This window comes from Engystomops pustulosus, chromosome 1, assembly GCF_040894005.1.
Source record: "Engystomops pustulosus chromosome 1, aEngPut4.maternal, whole genome shotgun sequence".
Classification (NCBI taxonomy): Eukaryota; Metazoa; Chordata; class Amphibia; order Anura; family Leptodactylidae; genus Engystomops; species Engystomops pustulosus.
Genome location: NC_092411.1, coordinates 172,137,490 through 172,153,429, shown reverse-complemented (window position 1 = coordinate 172,153,429; position 15,940 = coordinate 172,137,490). Strand labels below are relative to the sequence as shown.

At 42.9% G+C, this 15,940-nt stretch overlaps 1 protein-coding gene across 5 annotated transcripts in view; it reads left to right on the top strand.

Annotated features, from left to right (window-relative positions):
- ADAMTS10 (ADAM metallopeptidase with thrombospondin type 1 motif 10) overlaps positions 1-15,940 on the top strand; it is a 296,280-nt gene that overhangs the window by 179,051 nt on the left and 101,289 nt on the right. For all 5 annotated transcript variants that reach the window (XM_072113884.1, XM_072113881.1, XM_072113882.1 and 2 more), the window contains 3 exons: positions 920-1,027; positions 1,623-1,768; positions 4,272-4,335. In XM_072113884.1, coding sequence (XP_071969985.1) covers positions 920-1,027; positions 1,623-1,768; positions 4,272-4,335 — 318 coding nt within the window. The remainder of the gene's footprint in view (positions 1-919; positions 1,028-1,622; positions 1,769-4,271; positions 4,336-15,940) is intronic.

Here is a 15,940-nt window from a genome sequence, read left to right as displayed (position 1 = left end):
CCCCGATTTGTGTCGCATGCAAGTTGCACCAAAATCTGATGGTGTGCGCCAAAAACTCCACTTAAAAGCGGTGCAAATCGGAAATAGTCGGGAAACCTGACAAAAATGCATCGTGCGGACCCTTAGTAAATGTGCCCCAATGAGCTCTGCTAACACAAAGAGCACATGACCACACCTCTGTGAGCAGAGAGCAGCAGCTCCTCCCCTCCTATGAGTCGAGTTGCATGATAAATGTAGCCCACGGTCCGACTGAGCACTACACAGCCCATTTCAGTGCAGAAATTTGTGTTGTATTGTGTATAATGCATTGTGCGACACAAAGTGCTGTGTGTGCCACAATTGTGTCGGGAACACCAGAAATGTGTCTCGGCACTTCTTAAATACCTGTGCCAGCAGTTTGTGTTGCATGAAGGCCAGCGCAGCTGTGCCACAAAAGGGTTGCGTGCACCACAACCACAGTGCACAAACTTCTTAAATACCTGTGCATGCCATTTTAGCTATGAAGAACGTACACAGTCCAACCTTTAATAAATGAGCCCCAATGTGTTTCAGGTGTGCCTTCAAATGCATCCACAGGTGTGTCTCTTATTTACTGAAATGTGGCCCATAAACCATATTCAGAAGCTTCCAAAGATATGACATCTTCATTTGGGCTATCCACATAGTTTAAACCCATAGTAATCTTAGTTTATGTAAACTTTTGAAATAGGCAGAAAGTCAAAAAATTGCTCTTGTTTATTCAGGCATTTTCCAAATATAATCGATATAATTGATTTAAAATGTGAATTTTTTTTCATTTCATTTCAGATACTGAGAAAAACTTTCCTATGTCTCCTCTTTTATACTGTACAGTCTATGTAAACTTCTGGCACATGCTTTTGCTTCTAGGATATACAACCATATTGGATTTGTTTTTTAGGAAGTCTGCAGTGAACTTTGGTGTTTAAGTAAAACCAGTCGTTGCATCACCAACAGCATCCCTGCTGCCGAGGGTACCATCTGCCAAACAAACACAATAGAAAAAGGGGTAAAACCTTAATTTCACATTAGCTAAAATCTCAAAAGTATGTTTTTATTTCAGGTATGTCCAGAAAGATAGCTTCATAGATGCTTCATAGATAATAAATTGTAAGGCTACATTCACATCTTGCTTTTCCCTATGTGGGAGACATCCTCTGTTTAAGTGTAAGATACACTGAAAATCGGCAGCAGACTGAGATTTTCTGCTGCCAATTTTCATTTTGACTCTCGAGGGACATAACTGTCCAGTTAGATCACTAGGGAAACACCCAAAGCATATGATGTCACCCATTGCTTGTAATGGCCTCTGCTGAGATTTCAGTAGGAAGCAGGATGAAAATGCACTCCTGAACTTTTTCATCTAGTGTTTGTTGCTTAATGAAATGTATATTGAGCAGATGGATGAAAAAAGTATGCCAGCGTCTATAAGTCTATGGACATGTTCAACTTATAAACCTGGCGCTTTCATTGTGTATATGCTGAACGATTGCAAAAAAATTGATGTGAATGCAGCTTACAGCATCTTCTCTAGCCAGACAGGAAATGTATGCAATAAACAGTTAAGAAATATAAAATATATGATGGTCAAACTATGTCTACAGTGGTGTTATAAGAGGGAGTGTGTTCCATTTGGGACTCGTCCTGAAGGCGTGGATGGAGCCTGGGGCCCGTGGTCATCTTGGGGTGAATGCAGCAGAACCTGTGGAGGAGGAGTATCTTCATCACTCCGACATTGTGATAGCCCAAGGTACGTTATCACAGCTATATTATATTGTGCACACCATTTTAAACTGTTAAGAATAGCAATGATAGCAACCATTATTGGATAACAAAATGTGCCCTATGCTCTGACAACAACACTTTTCTGATGCAAGCATTAGTGTGCGCTATTCTCTGGCAAAAGCATTTTCTGATGAACGTAATATTATACCCTATTCTCTGACAACACATTTCTGAAGCAAGCAAGTGTGCGCTTGGTTCGCTAGATAAATATATTTATACATTTTACACATTCACAATGTATGCTCCACAAAGTTTGATAACCAATAACTCACGAGTATGCCAATACCCCATACTTGCTGATAAACTAGTGTATTGGCAAACACCAGGACATTGAAAGGAAAGAGCACCATTGACAGCAGATTTGCACTGTCACCTTTTTAGGGCTATAAAAATTTTTTTTGCCAATTTGTCCAATTTTACTGAAGAAAAACTAAAATAAAGAACATTGCACATATTATAGCATTGTCATGTTTTCAGAGGCACAACATTAGTATTTTTTCAGTTGACAGGGCTGGTTAAGGGCTTATTTTTTGTGTGATGAGTTGTTCTTTTTAGTGGTACAATATTGGCACACATAGGGGCTTATTTACTAAGGGTCCCGCGGCCGCATTTTCGTCGGGTTTCCCGACTGTGTCACACGCGATCGGATTGTGTCGCAGTTGCAGCGGCTTTCATGCAACACAAATCAGGGGGTGGGCCGTCGGACGATCAGACGGATATGGACTAAGCGCGGGATTTAACATTCAAATTTGTGTCGCAAGCCAAGCACTTACATGCATCGGGAAGAAGAAGGCGAACTCCGGCGGACCTGAGCATGGAGCGACACATGCAGGATATCGGGCGTAGGATCTACGCGGATCACGGCACAGTGCATCATCATCGGCGATCGCAACTTGGACAGGTAAGTAAATGTGCCCCATAATGTTTTCTTATCACTTTTAAGAACATTTTTTAAAGAGATTTGATTTTAATTTAATTATTTAATTAATACTTTTGGCATTCACCAAGTGGGTTCAATAATGTATTGGATTTAATGTACATATTGTCATGGATGCTGTAATACCAAATATGTGTTTTTTTGTGATTTTGTGTTTTTTTTGTACTTTATTATATATGTGTGTGTAATGTTGGTATTTAGGGGACTTTCACTTTATGTTTATTTTTTTTATACTTTTATTTACAGTTTTTTTTCCCAACAGGTTGGCTTGAACAAGTGATACTCTGATCGCTTGTCCAAGCTTAAATACAGCCATGCTACCGTGAGCTGCTCTCAGTGTCACCTGACTCCTCTTCCTCATCCTTATATTTCTGGTCCAAAACTGTTCCCTGGCTGGACAGTCGAGTGGCAGACCTATAGTGTGGGAACCTAACCTACGAGCCTTGTGGGAAGTGGCTTTTGTTCCTCCACAAAGCTCTCAATGTCTGATGGGAACTCTGCCAGTATAAGTGCACCAAAGTGCACTTGTACTCCCTTATTTTTGTCTCAAGCTAGAGCTTGAGACAAAAGTAAAGTAAAGTAAAGGAGTAAAGAGTAAAGGATGCTACACTATCCTTGCAGCGTTGATCCAGCAGGGTTGCCCTCTAATATTCGGCACTGTTGAGTATGTGGGCAACGTGGGTGTCAGTGGGAAGTCTTGTGTGGACTTGCCTGGCACATGTTCCTCCACTTTTTCTTCTTCTGCCACACTACATCCTCCGTTGTGGCCTGAAGAGATTTTTCAAACAGGCAAAAAAGGTGTTGGTAGAGCTGATAATGTCTTTGTACTTCCTAGCAGACCACCTTCCCTCCTTCTTTAGACATATGAAGTAAAATCTATCTTCACTGAACATGAATCTGGCAGGAGAACATAAACTTCTGGCAGAGTTTACCAGACATTTTCCTTTGAATAATTCATTAATGACTTGGCCATTTTGCACCTTCCTGACACGTTTGACATGTTACTTGATGTGGTTATAACTTTTTAACTTTACATGCGCTAACAGTTACCATTGCCTTCCTGACAGAAGTAGGATCCAGCAGGCACTGGCATCTGGCAGCTCTTGGGTCCTTTATCTGACCCTGGGGCTGCCATTGGAGCAAAAGGATCCCTCTGTTAGTAGGAGGGTGAGAAGGATGCAGAAGCACCTTAGGCATGTTTAGCCAAGGCATGTGAAGGGTTAACACCAGTATATGTATTTCTGTCCAATTGGGGATGTCCGTGGAGGGGGTCAAAGCGGAGTTTATAGCATCGGGTCTGCTCTGAGCCAGTGCCATAGTCTTGGTGTAATAGTACTGCACGGTGGAAGTCGCCTCCTGCCGCACCGTGCTTTAAATTCCTATGTTAAATATTCTTTTCCTATATTAAGATTTTCATGTACCAAAATTTTTTAAACAACAGTTATTTTTTAAAATACTTTAAAGTTACTCATATATCAACTGCACCATAGAAGCAAGACTAAACAATTTATATTTCTTAATTGTATTTTAGGCCAACCATTGGGGGTAAATATTGTTTAGGAGAGAGGAAAAGATATCGATCATGCAACATTGATGTAAGTACAGACTAAAATTTGATTACTGTTTTATGCTTTTAATTTATATGCTATATTTGTCTATAATTTTTCTACCAAATGCTCCTTTCATTACAATTACAATGATGGATGAATTTAAGAAGTCAAAATGTGTCAAGATTCATGGTTTAAATGGATTTTGTCACTATGTAACATCTAGCAATAGCAATCTTTCATCATGTTGTATAGATCATGATATGCATGTGCTTAGTTATCATTCCATGTCACTTCTCTGGGCCACTACAACAACACTCTAACATTTATCACTATACAGTGAAATTCTTTTCACAGAATTCCATTTTGCACAGAAAAATGATTTATTAGATCTCTTGTTTGCTTAAAGAAAAAGATATAGAGAATGCAGGATAAAGTTTCACATGTGTTCAGGCCTGCATCTGTCATGAGGAGGACTCCCGCTTCAGGTGGCAGATTGTGGAGCCCTGAGGGGGCGTATCACCTATAGTACAGACTTGCAAAAAGCTGGCAAGTCTGTACCAATAGGAAAATCAATTACAACAATGTCTTTAACCACTTGCCTACCACTGCATAGCTTTATATGTCACAGTGGTAGGCATTTAAAGAGGACCTGACACCCCCCCACACAGACCCCACCATATATGCCCCTGCTAATCCTCCCCCCAACCCCTTTCTATTTATGCCATTTTTAAAAAAATTATGTTGGGAAACTTGGTCTTAATCAATCCGACCTCTTACCAAATAAGAAGTCGGATCCTCGGATCCTGTCCACTGCAGTCGGCCCTTTTTATGAGGGGGCCGGACGACACACCCCCTCCACACCACTTTCAGTGGGGACCTGTAAGAATTATTTGGTAAGAGGTCGGATCGATTAAAACCAAGTTTCCCAACATAATTTTTTTTTTAAATGGCATAATAGAAAGGGCCTGGGGGAGGATTATGGGGGCATATTTGGTGGGGTCTTTTTGGGGGGTGACAGGTCCTCTTTAATCAATTTCAGAGAAGAATATACAGGTCTTCACTGTATAGCCTATGGGAGAGGGCAGTTGGAAGCCACCAATATTCACTTTGTTGCAAATTATGCTCAAATCCATAGAGCAAACATGAATACAATCAAAGAAAGAAGGAGTATGACAAAGCACATACAGGGAGGTACACAGAGCCGCAAAGCCGAAGAGTCGTTTTGTGCCACACGGCACTTTCTCAAGGCAATGGAAGTGCATGTGTGCACCCTGCTGGATATAGGGATGGGCACAAGCACATGCAGCCATGGACACAACTAACAATGCTAAAACACTTTCACCACTTTCAGCTTCTGTGGCGTTCTATTCGGTCCAAAATATCTAATACATAATGGATACGGCACATTTTGATGTGCTATATATATATGTGACCTTACAAAATTGTGTTATGGGGGCATATTTGGCATAAAAGAAAGGGGCCGGGGGGAGGATTTTGGGGGGCATATTTGGTGGGGTCTTTTTGAGGGGGTGACAGGTCCTCTTTAATCAATATCAGAGAAGAATACGCAGGTCTTCATTGTATAGCCTATGGGACAGGGCAGTTGGAAGCCACCAATATTCACTTTGTTGCAAATTGTGCTCAAATCCATAGAGCATACATGAATCCAATCAAAGAAAGAAGGAGTATGAAAAAGCACATACAGGGAGGTACACAGAGCCGCAAAGCCTAAGAACCGTTTTGTGCCACACGGCACTTTCTCAAGGCAGTGGAAGTGCATGTGTGCACCCCGCTGGATATAGGGATCGGCACAGGCACATGCCGCCATGGACACAACTAACAATGCTAAAACACTTTCACCACTTTCAGCTCCTGTGGCCTTCTATTCGGTCCAAAATATCTAACACATAATGGATACCACACATTACGATATGCTATATATGTATGTGACCTTACAAAATTGTGTTACAGGAGGGAAAAGGGATAAGAAAAGGGAAGGAAAACAAGGGAAATTAAAACATATATGATGCAGTTCTTTACACATTGTTAAAACCAACAAACGAGGAATACCTACACATCTTTTGATGGTTGTATGTACATATTGCTTAACCTGCAATACTTTTATTAGAGAAACACATTTGGGCACATTTACTAAGGGTCCGCACAGTACATTTTCATCGGGTTTCCCGGTGTTTTCCGCTTTGCGCCAAATTGCCCTGGGATTTTGGTGCATCAGCGCCGACTTGCACGCGAAAGACAACGCGCAGGATTTAACATTTAGAAATGTGTCGCAAGACACGCACTTACAAGCACCGGGAAGAAGCAGGTGAAGTCCGGCGGACCTCTGCGCAGAAGCCACGGATGCAGGAACTCGGACGCACGGCCTTAGTGAATCGCGGCAGACCTGAATCCACGCCGGGCAACGCACCGCGGGATCGCGACAGGACCGGGTAAGTAAATCTGCTCCATTTAGTTCATTACGGTCATTGAGACCTAAGGTAACCATAACCCCAAATTTCATAATGCATCTAAATCTCACAATGTAACAAATTGAGGGAACAATCCCCTCCTTCTGGGCTACAATTCAACTTTTAAATGCCGGCAAATCTCAACACATCTTCATCCCATTATGGTGCTGTCTAACATGCTCAATCAGAAGATGACAAACATTTCCCATAGTGGTAGAGTAGGTAAACAGGTCTCTAATTGTTTTACCGATATAGTACCTTTTGCAAGGACAGCATACCATATACACAACAAAGGTGAATCTGCATGTTATGAAGGCATTACTGCATTTTAATACTGTTAAACCTATAGTAGTGGCACAATCCACATCTATAATTCCCCTCCTAATCTTCCTCCAAAGCCACTTGCCCTGGGGGTATGAATATCTACTACGAACCAGCTGGTCATGTAAGATGGTACATCTCCTAAATGATATTTTGGGTCTAGAACTTGTGAGCTCTGCAAGTTGGGGATCCTGTTGCAAGATGCCAGTTCTTATTGATAGCCATCCTAATGGCCATTTTACAGGGGCTGTAGTCAAAGGAAAACGCAAAACGCTAATCCTTCCCTCTCTTTGTTCCCACAGCAGTTTCTCTTAGCTCTGAACAGATCCTCCCTATGAGATCATCATTGCCCTCCCCAAAGCCAAAGTGGTAGGCATTTAACTTTGAGCCACCGGTAACATTGTAGTTTCAGGAAAAAAAGATTTTGTCCCTGTGTCAATAAGATTTTCAAAAATTTTTGCAGTAATGTGAACAAGGATTATCAAAAAAGCTTCATTACAAGCTTACAGCTGATCATTGCAGCCTGGGACTTTACTAGAGGTCATAGTTGGCAGAGAGGTATGTCTGTTAACAAATTGCATATTGGGTTCAGAGTATAGAGTAGCATTCTAGTGACAGACATTACATACAGACTGATTTTTTTTATCTGCAACAGATAAGTTCCATGTCATTTATTCCATTGTGGCACAGCAAAATCACTTTACACAACAAAAAATAGACAATTTTCTTTTGTTAATCACACAAAAAAATAGTCATGTGTCTTATTTGGAGTTAAATAGGCCCATTGCAAAAATGGGAAAAAATGGCCTGGTAAAGAAAGGGGGTAAACATTTCAGTAATGAATTGGTTAAGACACTGATGCAATTGACTGACAGGCAGAGGCGCAGCACAGAACTGTCTTTCCGCACCGCTCTGTATGACACAGGCCGCTGTGATGGCATCAATTGCTAGCTTGTGTCCCTGCACAGAAGACGTAGCTGATGGATGAAGTGCAGGAGAAGAGGAGGAGGAGAGACGGTAGTTGCAAGGGCGCTCTGGAGCTACAGGTGAGTATTAGTTTAATATGAGCAACAGAAACGGAAATGTGGTTGCAGCACATGTTAAAAACATGATTCTTTACTCTTTCTTCATAAAAAGCTTTACATAGGTGGTAAACAGTTCCTACGTGTTTCAAACATAATAGCTCTTGTCATGGCATACTGTGATACAAGCAGAGCAAACACCCACCAATGAAAAAAAACACAACAATATATTATTCGCAGAAGTATGTTTTGGTACATGTATAGTGTTGGAACATGTATAGTCCACTGTTAGTTGTGGCCCATTTGGAGCATACATTATTTTTGGTTTAGCAGTATGGGATTGTGTTCATAACGGAACTTGTGCCAGCTAACTACATGCACATCACACATCCAGTTGTTCGAGATACTTATATTTTGTTTATAGATATGGAGCCCGAACACCAGAAGTTGTTGCTTTATACGTATGCACAATTTGGTGGTTATCAAGATGGATACCACCATTGTCAGCTTACAGCTGGGATTAACCCTCATTATAGACTAAGGTATTTATACTTGGGCACCATATACACCAGTTACCCCTGAAGAAACCCCGATTTGTGGCGATTAGAGATGACCAAATTAGTAAAAATTCGACTTAACCCAGTTCCCCGAATTTTCATAGAAAATTTGATTCGAAACTAAAAAAATTCAATATAAAGTTATCAAAAGGTCGCACAATCTTTAAAATGATAGCAATGAATGTTAGGATCAGTGGATCCTCTGGACCACCGTGGGAGATGTAACTAGCCAACACCCGGAACCGGAGCCTAGCGGCACCTGGTATTCACCAGAGCCCGCCGCAATGCGGGTTGGACTTGCTGCGGCAGGATACCACTAGGTCGTTCCCAGGTGTGACTAGCCCACGGTGGCAGCCGAGGTCGAGGTACCTTAGCGGATAACAATCTCGTAGACAGGTCCAGGCACAGGGTCAGGGCAGGCGGCAGAGATGCAAAGTCAGGTCCAAGTCCGGGGTCAGCAACAGGAGGTCCAGGCAGGTGGGAACGGGAACACAGGCACACGGAACACAGCAACACGGAGGAACTCAGGTAACACGGCAACACAGGACTCAGGAGCGGGAACACACAGGAATACAAAGGAACACAGGAATACAGGAATACGCAGGAATACACAGGAACGCAGGAATACTCGCTTGGAAGCTTTCTCCAAGGCTATGAGGCACAAAGATCCGGCAGGGGACACAGGAAGAGGCAGGATTCTTAAAGGTGAGGTTCAGCCAGTGCACCAATTAGCGGTGCGCTGGCCCTTTAAATTTTCGTCAGGAGCCGCGTGCGCGCCCTAGGAGGCGGGGACGCGCGCACGGCAGTCCGGGGAAGAGCAGGAGCCGGGAGAGGTGAGTTCAGAGACCGGCCTGCAGCGGGGGCAAATGGGGGGGCACGGATGCGCCCGCGATCCGAGACAGGGATCGCGGGAGCACCCGTGACAATGAAAATGTCATCAAAAGTTGCAAAAAATTACAACCACCCACAGGTCCATACACCAAAGTATAAAAAAGTTATTAGCGCCAGAAGATGTTAAAATTAAAAAAAAATTGTACAGGAGGTTTTAATTTTTGTTGTAAATGTATGAAAACATTATAAAACCTATACAAAGTTGGTATCCCTAAAATGATATAGTGAGGAACACTACCTCCATACAGTGAGGGACACTTTTGCCATACAGTGAGAACACTACCGCCATACAGTGAGGAATACTACCTCCATACAGTGAGGAATACTACCTCCATACAGTGAGGAATACTACCTCCATACAGTGAGGAATACTACCTCCATACAGTGACGAATACTACCTCCATACAGTGAGGGACACTTTTGCCATACAGTGAGAACACTACCGCCATACAGTGAGGGACACTACCCCCATACAGTGAGGAACACTACCGCCATACAGTGACGAATACTACCTCCATACAGTGAGGGACACTTTTGCCATACAGTGAGAACACTACCGCCATACAGTGAAGAATACAGCCATACAGTGAGGAATACTATCGCTATACAGTGAGGAACACTACCTCCACACAGTGAGGGACACTTTTGCCATACAGTGAGGGACACTACCCCCATACAGTGAGGGACACTACTGCCATATAGTGATGAACACTACCTCCATATAGTAAGGGACACTTTTGCCATACAGTGAGAACACTACCGTCATACAGTGAGGAACACTACCGCCATACAGTGAGGAACACTACCGCCATACAGTGAGGAATACTATCGCCATACAATGAGGAATACTACCGCCATACAGTGAAGAATACAGCCATACAGTGAGGAATACTATCGCCATACAGTGAGGAACACTACCTCCACACAGTGAGGGACACTTTTGCCATACAGTGAGAGCACTACCCCCATACAGTGAGGGACACTACTGCCATATAGTGATGAACACTACCACCATACTGTGAGGAACAATACATCCATAGAGTGATGAACACTAACGTCAAAATTCGCTCCCACTTATCACTGTAAACTTCGGATTTGTGACAAATTGAAGTTTTCCTGAAATTCTTAACGAATTTAGAATCATTAGAATTGATTCGCCCATCTCTAGTGGCAGTATGCATGGGACATTCAAAGCCCTTTCCCTTCCACTTCCTTTGGTAAATATATATATATGTCGGGAATGCAAGTAGTTGTATTATGTTTAACTGGACCTGGTTCCAGTTTAGTAGCTCTTGGTGGCCACGGTATTTGTGCAGCGACATATGACCTATTGTGTAATAGAACACACTTTTTTCGGGCCTACTGTGTGCATATATTATTGGTTGCCTCGTGTACGTTTAGTAATTTGATATCATCTTATTGGCAAAACCATGTAGTGACCATTTTTCAGGTAGGGGCTTGATACTTTCTCATATTTTGAATAGATATATTGATGACAGTGGTTGTGTAAGGGCTGTATAGGTGGACTTTTTGTAGGCATTACAAGGTGTGTAAGTTCTACTTATGTTTGTTTTTTTGGGGGGGTATAATTTGCCTTTACCCCCTTTAATTGTTTTCAACCTGTCTGCCTGGTGTATATATTATGTACTGTTTAAATTAAATTAATAAAAATATGGGGGGGCGTGATTTGGCTGCCGTCTGAGATGGTCGTGTGAGGATACAGCTCCGTCCTACAACCAACTAAACAGCGACTACGCACAGCAAATTTGGGGTCCAAATTCATCTCCTAACACCCGGAGACCCCCCTCGCCATGACTAAGAAGACAAAGAACCTGGGGAGACGCCGTAAACTCACTGAGTTCTATTTTTCTCCCTCATCGGCTGCTACCCAAAATGGCGCCGGCTCTTCAACGCGCCATGAGGACGGGCCACAAGAAGAAGGAGAGAACATCTCCGCGCGGAGATCACCAGCGACAGCCCGAACTTCGGGACCAACCTCCCCCTGCACTCCTCAGGTAGGAGAGGGAAACAAAGGACTTACCTACGCTGCGGTGTGTCACTCTCCAGGCGGATCGCAACAGGCGCGGAGCCCGGCCAAGCAAAGGCCGCGACTGCAAGGTGACGCTGCTCCGCCATTGCAGGTATATGATCTCCCACATTCACTGACATCTGCAGAGGATTTAGACCCGTTCGCTACCCTGCCAACATCGGAGTCCGCAGTCACTCAGGCATCCATGAAGGAAATGTTAACTATGCTCCGCAAATCCTTCCAGCAGGACTTTAATTATATGCTTAAACCTATCAACTCAGCGATACAGGACCTCGGAGACAGGACTGATCATATTGAGTCACAGTTTGGGGTCTTTGCTAGCTCCCACAATGAGCTCATCGATGTCCATTATGAGCTTGAATCTGAGCTACAGGTCATGCGGGCAAAAATAGCAGGACTTGGAAGACAGGTCCCGCAGGAATAACCTCAAATTCAGAGGCATCTTAAAATATATCCAACCCGCGGACCTAATAACCTATCTGCAGAAATTGATTAAAACCATCTTGCCGGAGATCTCTGCACAAGAGTTGGCTATTGATAGGGCTCACCAGGTACCAAGGCCGAAACACCTAGACGGATCTACTCCTAGAGATGTCCTGGCAAGAATTCATTTCTATACGACCAAGGAAGAAATTATGAAAACCTCAAGGAAAATGACCTCCCTCCCAGAGCCATATAATGAAATTTCTATATTTGCTGACCTCTCCGCGGCAACTCTCCAACTCCACAAGCGACTACAACCCATTACCAAAGCCTTGCGGGAGAACAATATCTTGTACAAATGGGGGTTCCCTGTCCGGGTAGTAATCACTCTTGAAAAGATGGAATTTGGAATTCTCTCTACCTCCAACTGCATCTGGACAACCTCCTGCTCCCATAGAAGAAGAGTGGACCACAGTTTCCAACAACAGGACTATTGTTCCATGGTGGTGAGGACGACTGACTAACTAACTACATGACTCTTGCTCCCCTATTCACTCCGATAGAACCACATAATGTGGCTCATTACAAGATTTCATATTCATTCGAGCTATTCTGCTCTTGTTTGTTTTGGTTTAGGTTTTATATGTTTGCACAGAGTATAACCATGTATGTCTTAGCATTTATGTGTACAATAAGAGGTGGTCTGTGAAGTTTAGCATCTTACCTAGGGGGTTCTCATGGCTATTAGGATAATGAGCATTAATGCAAAAGGTCTTAATACCCCATTTAAAAGGAATCAACTATGGAAGGAGGCAAAGCTACTAAATGTGATATCCTGTGTGTACAGGAAACTCATCTTCTGCAAGAGGATGCGTTTCGCATTAACCACCCAGCTTTTTCAAACGTTTTTCACTCCCACTTTCAGAAAAAATGCAGGGGTGTCTTCATAGCTGTGAGAACCTCTGTGGCCCTACAGACCACTGAGACAATATGTGACCCATACGGTAGATATGTGATAATAGTTGGCACTATTAACAATATACCATTCACAGTTGCATCTGTATATGCGCCAAATCGCAAGGTTATGAGGGTCATTGCAGCCCATAAAAAGGGGAAACTCCTCATCTGTGGGGACTTTAACACCACCCCAGACCCAGAAGTGGACAGCGCTTCCACAGTGAGGATGGGCAAAAATTCTTTAAATGCGGAATTGTGGCGTTTCGAGATGTTTGACACGTGGCGCATTATCAACACAACAGAAAGGGATTACTCCTTTCACTCTGTAGTACAAAATTCCTATAGTCGAATTGATCTCATACTAGCAGACAGAGAGGTCCTACTCCAAGTCAAAGAGGCAAAACTAGGACTAATTAAGTGGTCTGACCACGCTCCAGTTTCCATCACTATAGATACAGGTATACAGGACCGGCCGTCTTATATGTGGAGGTGTAATCCATACTATCTGGCAAATAAAACACAGATCGCAAATAGAGAAAGAGCTTAGAGAATATTTTACCACTACTACCCCACACATCTCAGATCATGCTCTAATGTGGAATGCTCATAAGATATTTATACGGGGAACATTCATGAGGATGGAACACACGGATAATAGAATAAGGAGGGATCAATTAAATAATTTAACAGAACAACTACACCAAGCTGGAATAGTTAATAAAAACAACCCTTCTCAAGATAAGTTAGGAAAACTGTCCGCCATACGCCTACAAGTTAGAAGCCTGCTTATTTCACAGTATGACAAATGTCTAAGAAAACTTAAAGCTACTTACTATTCCCAAGGGAATAAGGCTGGTCGGTTACTAGCACAAAGACTCAAACATAAAACATCAGAAGTCTAGAATCCCCTTCCTACTAAACCCATCCAATGGAGGTAAACCATACTCCCCCAAATCCATAGCTGACAGGTTTAAAGATTATTATGCGTCACTATATAATCTTGCAGAAGATAGATTCACATTTCAACCTGACGAAGAAGCGATAAACATATTTCTCAAGTCAGCCGGCTTGGCTCAGTTAACTACAGCCCAACAAAATAGCTTAAACAGTCCATTCACAGTAACCGAGGTAACTAAAGCTATACATTCCTTGCCCTCACAGATAGCCCCCGGCCCTGACGGCTTTATTGACGAATACTATAAAGCATTTTCCACCCTCCTACCACAATACCTTACTAATTTTATGAACTCAGAAGCGGAATCGGGTAAACTCCCAACAGAAAAACAGAAAGCTCTAATAGTAACGATTCCCAAACCCGGGAAACCCCCTGAAACTCCCCAGAACTTTAGACCTATATCATTATTGAATGTAGACACTAAGATTTACGCAGCGGTAGTGGCAGCCAGACTTATGCCCTGCATCTCCCACCTGATCAGTGATGATCAGACTGGCTTCATAAAGGGACGCCAGGCCTCTGATAACACTCGGAGAGTGATAAATATTTTGAACTGGATTCATTCAAAAAAGTGCCCTGCGTTGCTACTAGCACTGCATGCGAGAAGGCGCTTGACCACATTAACTGGTCCTACGCCTTCTCGGCACTTAGACATATGGGTATAGCGGACTTTATATTGAACTCAATTCAGGCCTTGTATTCCTTTCCCTCAGCCACGTTTTTTGCAAATGGAGCCTTATAATACCCATTCAAGATAACGAACGGGACAAGACAGGGATGCCCCCTTTCCCCACTAATTTTTATTCTATCCATAGAACCTCTGGCCAGAATGCTTAGGATTAACCCAGAAATCCAAGGGGCACTGATTGGGGACCGTTCCCATCTCATCTCGCTCTATGCAGATGACATCAAATACACCTTAGACTGGCAAGCCTCCTCGGTTAAATATTTAGGCATAACCCTCACCAGATCCCCTGCAAGCCTGTTCATAAACAACTATCCACCCCTATTGGCTGAAATATCCAAGGAATGTGCTTTATTACAAAAAGGAGAATTGTCATGGTTGGGTCGGATAGCAGCTTTTAAAATTATTATGCTTCCCAAACTGATGTCTCTTTTCAGAACACTCCCTATACCGATTTCGGGCTCCTTCTTTAATAAGGCACAAACTGTGCTGTCCTGATATATCTGGGCTGGTAAAAAAACGAGATTGGCTAAACATATACTAGTGAAACACAAAAGTATGGGATGCTTGGGAGTACCCGACCTTAAAGCCTATTATTTAGCCAATATAATGGCACAGGGCTCCTCATGGCTCAATGCAACAACTAAGGCCCCCTGGATGCAAATCGAGTCCGCTATGATGGGAGACATGGACATTCGTAATATATTGACCGCGTCCATTTGGAACATTCCTTTGCCTAAATCCCCATCTCTTCCCATGAGGGCATTGTTACAAGGGTGCAAGTTATCCATACAAACACACAAAACCAACTATCATGGGCAGACCTCCCGCTCTCTACGATGGAGTTGGCTATCCCATTAATATCGTTAGCATCATGGACTGAAAGGGGTATACATACCTGTGCACAATTATTTGATGGAGAAACCCTGCTCCCATTCAACTTAAAGCCCAATTTGCACTGTCTAATAATGAGTTTCTCAGATACGCACAAGTCACGCACTTCATTAAAACTAATTTAATGAGGAGACCCTACTTTAATAAGGAGATTTACGCCCTAATGTCCCGCAAAGTTAAGGGACTCAAACCCTTCTATACCAAAATTACACAGTGTATGACTTTTCATTCTACCCGCTGAGAATGTGGGAGCGGGAGTTAGACACTACCATGTCAATGATTTCTAAAGCACTTAAGAGCTCAGCCCATCTGGAAATTGCCACTAAATTAATTCTGCAGTGGTACTATACCCCAATTCGACTAAGCCAAATATATCCAAATTCATCCCACCTATGCTGGAGGGGTTGTGGAGGGAGGGGCTCACTGT